This window comes from Mytilus trossulus, chromosome 9 (assembly GCF_036588685.1).
Source record: "Mytilus trossulus isolate FHL-02 chromosome 9, PNRI_Mtr1.1.1.hap1, whole genome shotgun sequence".
Lineage (NCBI taxonomy): Eukaryota > Metazoa > Mollusca > Bivalvia > Mytilida > Mytilidae > Mytilus > Mytilus trossulus.
Window position 1 is genome coordinate 64,555,090 of NC_086381.1, and position 6,273 is coordinate 64,561,362.

The 6,273-nt window shown below is 30.2% G+C and overlaps 1 protein-coding gene across 1 annotated transcript; it reads left to right on the forward strand.

Moving 5' to 3' along the window:
* The first annotated feature begins 436 nt into the window (after positions 1-436).
* LOC134684853 (uncharacterized) lies at positions 437-5,560 on the forward strand. The gene is made up of 4 exons (XM_063544163.1): positions 437-978; positions 2,068-2,141; positions 3,034-3,158; positions 4,460-5,560. Exons 1-4 carry the CDS (start codon positions 617-619, stop codon positions 5,558-5,560), a joined length of 1,662 nt encoding a protein of 553 aa, XP_063400233.1. The 5' UTR covers positions 437-616.
* The last annotated feature ends 713 nt before the right edge of the window (positions 5,561-6,273 follow it).

The following is a 6,273-nucleotide window of genomic DNA, read 5'->3' on the forward strand; positions in this document are numbered from 1 at the left end:
CATAAATAGTCGGCACAGCCTTGCATTCTACTTGTTTTGATTTGCTTTTGGTTGTAATTAAGTCTATTACTATACACCGTAATGATAAATTTTGTTAAAAGTATTTGGACTAACAAATTAGTTTTAACCACATTTATGAATAAAAGTGTTTTATATTTTATTTGTTATTGTCGTGATAAATAAATAACATTGATTGAATTTTGCATTTTCCCAGAGCACGATACAAAGACATTAATCATTTTTATAAGTGGACTTTTGTGGTGCATGAAGGTGTGACATAAGGACCTAAACGATTCAAATATCTATGATAAATCAAGATTGATAATAATCAGAATACATATTATTAATAATATAATAAAGAAAAATAGTAGCAATCGTATCATTCATTGAATTTTTAACTTAATAACTGTTAGTATGAATAAGCCTATGTCCAATACGTAAGATTCAGATTATCCGTTCCGTATTTGAGGTTACCGTTAGTCTCGCCCTAGTGATAACGTTTACTGCGAGATTTTGCGTTATTATGGGCATGTTTTGTGTCAAAGCACATGTATATAATGTACGTCATGTAAAATTATTATGATAGTTTTTGAGCGGTAAAGCTTCGAAAAGAAGCATGGTGAATTTTCACTGCATAGCGGAGGGTTGCTCCAACGATTCACGAAAGAAACATAATGCTGTAAAGTATCCTGATATGATTTTAAATGGATGTATCGTCGACTTTCATGTACTTCCTTCAGTCATAAAGAATCCTAAACTAAGGAAGCTCTGGTTGTCTCAGATAAGAAGGGAAGGGTTTAATCCCGATCCAAATTGTCACTGGCATGCACTTTGCTCCCGTCATTTTATTGAAGGAAGACCTACGAAGGAAAATGCAGTCCCAACCCTATTTGCCTACAACAACTACAAAACTGGAACACCAAGAGACACCAAGAACAGTACCTTACGTCCCATTGAACAATTGATATTGACAACACAGTAAGTAACAAATAGTTGAAATTAGTGTCCTCTTTCTTTTTCATTCTTCAATATATTTTTGTCTTGTTTGCCTATTATGATGAAACAGTAAAAGAAAATTGTGTGTGTGTTGGGGGGGGGGGGGGGGAGGGTAGATGTTAGTCCCTTTTATCTGTTTAAAAGAGGCGGAAATTACCCCTCTTATGTCCACGAGGCTCCAAGATAATAAGCTTTGACAACTTAAAAAATGGTTTTCATGTTCACGAACAGTGTTTTTTAAATATTGGACTGTATGCACATGAAGATATATTTATTTTTTAATATACATGTATAATTCTTATATCATTTGCATATCTGTAAATACTTGAATTGGATTGGTCAAGTAGATTTTTTTTCTTGGTTTACACTTCGATAAACCATGTTTCCGAAACTACTTTTGTTATCGATTCATGCGCGATACACATTCTTGCAGGGATACTGGGATTTTCAGCAAGTTAAGATTATAAAACAATTGCATAACATTTGTTTCTATTCTAATGCATATATAACCAAAAATAAAGAAATAAAATAAATGCAGCTAAAGCTTTGAAAATGTATAAAAATAAAATTTAAATAAAATTCCGGGAAATTTCATGAATGATTTGGCGAATTTACGTCATGACAAAACACGACGTCATACGATTGAAAACTTTCAGACGGACGATTATTTCGTTACTTGTACGCTTCAAATTCGGATAGTATCTAATTAAAATAATATTTTTGAGGTAGGTGCTAGTTCATTTTGGATTCTGCTGCATTTATTGAACATTTAATTTCTTAGAAAGTCAAGATGGCGGCGTACTCCGTAGTTACGACATGTCATTCTGCTTCTGATGGTAGCCATCAAAGTAATAATGTAAATTAATAATCGCGTATGTTTGGCTGAAGAATTATAAGGATTACACACATTTTTTCTAGAGGTTATTGATGTGTAAACCGGGTCTCTAACTCACAAACTTAACATAAAAGTCCTTCGGACTTTTATTCAGTTTGTGAGTTAACCGCCCCGGTTTACACATCAATAACCTCTAGAAAAAATGTGTTTAATCCTATAATATATATATTTTACAGACCAGCAAACATTGTTACAGTTTCACAACTGCCAAAAGTACCAAGACAAAAGAATAACATACCAGATATTCCAGGTAATTTTAAGTAAAACTAAAAAAAATTGATGTAATGACTGAATAGTCAGTGTGCCACCATGGTACTGTTGTAACTCAGAGGGAGCTACTTGTAATTGAACCAAGGAACATAGGGGTCAGTCTATTGTATGACTGCATGTTCTGATAGGCATATATATATATATATAAAGTGCATGGACGGTTTTCATAATTTAATTTAACAATAATAATTGTGATTAATCAGTCAATGACGACATAAAATCAATTAGTAAACAATGCTAAAATAACAATTATAATATTATTCTAATTAAAATACAAATATAAAAGTCATATATTAAATTTAAAACAATTTATCTTCACAATTTCAAGATAAAATAATTGCCAATATTATTTTATCACAAAATAAACTTAACTTCAAAAACAAAATTTAAAAAGTATTTTGAAAAGATAGATATGAGTCTCAGATTAATTTTGTCTGCACACTACATGTACACCATCAACTGATATACTGGTGGACAGTCGTTAAAGGTCCAGTAGAAAAGATATGTGTTCTGATGGTTATGGCTCTTAAGTATTATGTATTATGTATTACATTGCATATGTTCTTTCGTGCACAACTTATATTTATATATATTATATATCTCTTGTAAAATTATTATATTGGTGTAAAATTGTGTATATATGTATCCTATTTATAAGCTGTATTGCTTTCGGAATAAAGTATTATTATTAAACATATGGTTCTAGTTCCCATTTATAAAATGATTAACTACATTTTTGTACTACAACTTTCTAAATTACATGCACATTTTGTACGTTTAATTCTTTAAAATCGACCAGTCTATGATCCTGACTAATGTACATTGTAGTCAAATAATTCTAATTTAAATGGTACATATTTACTTACTTTCAGTAATTTCCTACATTGAAAAGCCAAGTTTTGACCACACTTTATATTGCACTAGCACTGAAGTTAGTGAAGATGTCTCCATTGAGGAAAAATGTGCGATATTAATTGAAAATAGCAACGCTTTAGAGGTACGAAATTAATTGGGATTTTATTTGATATTGAAAATTCCTCCATTGGATATAAGAGTCAAAAGCCATGAAAAAGATATTTTTTAATCTTATGAACTATAGAAATAATATTAATTTCAATCAAAAATTGATTTGTTTTAATTTATTAGATGGCAGTTCATACATCAAAAATGATATAATGTAAGAAGCAATGTGTTTTTATATTCAAATTAATACATCAATATTAAATATGATCTATTCAAACATTTTACTAAATATATATTTACTTTTAAAATTTGTAATCCAACAAGAACATGTTGAAATATAGTATTACATGTAAATGGGTTTTTTTAAGTCATTTTATAGGATTAAACACATTTTTTCTAGAGGTTATTGATGTGTAAACCGGGGCGGTTAACTCACAAACTGAATAAAAGTCCAAAGGACTTTTATGTCAAGTTTGTGAGTTAGAGACCAGGTTTACACATCAATAACCTCTAGAAAAAATGTGTTTAATCCTTATAATTCTTCAGCCAAACATACGCGATTATTAATTTACATTATTATTATGAAGGCTACTATATGTACCATCAGAAGCACAATGACATGTCGTAGCTAAGGAGTACGCCGCCATCTTGACTTTCTTAAAAACTTAAATGTTCGATAAATGTAACAGAATCTAAAATGAACTAGCACCTACCTCAAAAACTTCATTTTAATTAGATATTTTCCGAATTTGAAGCGTACAAGTAACGAAATAATCTCCCGTCTGAAAGTTTTCAATCGTATGACGTCGTGTTTTGCCATGACGTAAATTCGCCAAATCATTCGTGAAATTTCCCGGAATTTTATTTAAATTTTATTTTTATACATTTTCGAAGCTTTAGTGCATTTATTTTATTTCATTTTTTTTTTGTTTGGTTATATATCCATTAGAAAAACTGTTATGCAATTGTTTTATAATCTAAACCTGCTGAAAATCCGAGTATCCCTGCAATAATGTGTATCGCGCATGAATAGATTACAAAAGTAGTTTCGGAAACATGGTTTATCGAAGTGTAAACCAAGAGAAAAATTCTACTTGACCAATTCAATTCAAGTATTTATAGATATGCAAATGATATAAGAATTATTACCATATAACTGTATTTCATTCTGAACATGCATGAAATATTTGCCACTGAAATTGAATGTTAAGCAACCAAAAATCAATCAATCTTTTATTGTTACCAACTTGACTTAAGTAAACAAAAAATACAAAAACAATTTCATAAATTGTTTGCCTTGATTTATATATTTATAATTATTACTTTTTTTCACAGCAAAAATGTCAAAGATATGAGACAGATAATAACCAGCTACAGAAGCAAGTTAAATTGCTACAAGTTGAACTTCATGCTACCAAAGAGGAAAATAAAGATTTAAATGAGAAGTTTAATAATACAGATGAACTGCTTAAGGACAAACTTGTTGAAAAGTTGACTAAATCAAATAGTAATGTTAAATGTTTTCTTGGACTGCCAAGTATTTCAATGCTTTTGGGAATTTTCAAATTATTAGAAGGACATGCTTCAAAAATGAAATACTGGATGGGTCCCGACTCAAGTGACGGTAAAAGATGGCAAGTAAATAATAAGAAAAAACCTGGTGCTTCAAGGAAGTTGACTTTTTTTGAAGAGTTTGTTATAACTCTTTTGAGATTGAGGCTAGGACTAAACACATATGTGTTGTCTCTTTTGTTTGGTGTTTCACAGTCAACAATTAGCAGGGTTTTCACGACTTGGATATCTTTAATAGCACAATGTTTAGGACCACTTATTAAATGGCCATCTAAAGAAAAGATTAAAAAACACATGCCTCTATCATTTCGTAGAAAATATCCTAACACTCGTGTAATCATCGATGCTACTGAATTTTATGTGCAGAGACCAAGAAACCCAACAGCACAGTCAAAAACGTGGTCAAATTACAAGTCAAAAAACACTTTTAAAACGCTTGTAGGTATAACACCAAATGGAGCTTTTTCGTTTATATCTGACTTATTGACTGGTAACATTTCTGATAGGAGCATTACTGAAAGAAGTGGATTCATTGATCTGATTGAAAAGGGGGATCATGTAATGGCTGACAGAGGTTTTTTAATCAAAGACTTATTATTATCAAAAGGTGCCACCTTAAATATGCCACCATTTACCAGACCATGTAAACATGGAAAAGGACGATGTCTTACGGCAAAGGAGATTAAGGAATCAAAATCCATAGCCTCTTTGAGAATACATGTAGAAAGATCAATCCAGAGACTGAAATCTTATAAATTCTTAAGTGGTGTTATGCCAATAAATTCACTTTCTGTAGCTAATCAGGCTCTTAAGGTTGCAGGATTTTTTTGTAACCTGATGAAACCATTAGTTCAAAAGTTATAAAACGTGTTTTGTTTTATAAATCATTGGAAATTTATTTGACATATATATTAATTAAAGGAGCAATGATTGGCAATTTTTTTTTCCAGTGTTTCTTTTTTTCTTTTATGATTTATGTTAATACTACAAATTATATTCCTTGATTAAAACAAATCAACAGCTTAATAAGAGAATTATTCTGTTCTAAAATTTTCTTTCAAAAACTGATAAGTAGTGGAAATATGGCTTTATCGTGTATTGTCAAAACTAACAGATGTACACGTCTAGGCACAACAGTAGGTTATCTCCCATTACATTTGAATGAGTTGTCTTTTATAAATTTAGAAGAATAGAGACTATCATAAGTTGTCTTAAAATAAAAGATGATATTTATTATGTTTAATATTGTTTATTTTAGTTATGTTTAATCAAATTAAATTATATAACCAAACTTTATCACTGTTTTATTTCGTGAATTGTTATGAACTTCACACAAAGTATTCAACTGATACAAAATGTACATGTAAAATTCTAACGTCTATACTAGCAGAATTTTTGGTAGAACATATGAACTGTAGAATGATGCAAGTTTTGGTAAAACATTAGACCAAAATTGTTCATCAAATGGTATTCGCTCATGATTTACACCTTTAAAAGTAAATAATACAAAATCACACCATTTTCTTTTAGTAACTGCAAGCTGACATTGAATTTGACAGTAATACGGAGATGTGTCA

Excerpts from the sequence above, each read along its gene's own strand:
- LOC134684853 (XM_063544163.1), top strand. The coding sequence starts at position 617 with ATGGTGAATTTTCACTGCATAGCGGAGGGTTGCTCCAACGATTCACGA. Across the intron at positions 2,142-3,033 it reads TAACATACCAGATATTCCAG|TAATTTCCTACATTGAAAAG; the intron begins GTAATTTTAAGT and ends ACTTACTTTCAG. Across the intron at positions 3,159-4,459 it reads AAAATAGCAACGCTTTAGAG|CAAAAATGTCAAAGATATGA; the intron begins GTACGAAATTAA and ends TTTTTTTCACAG.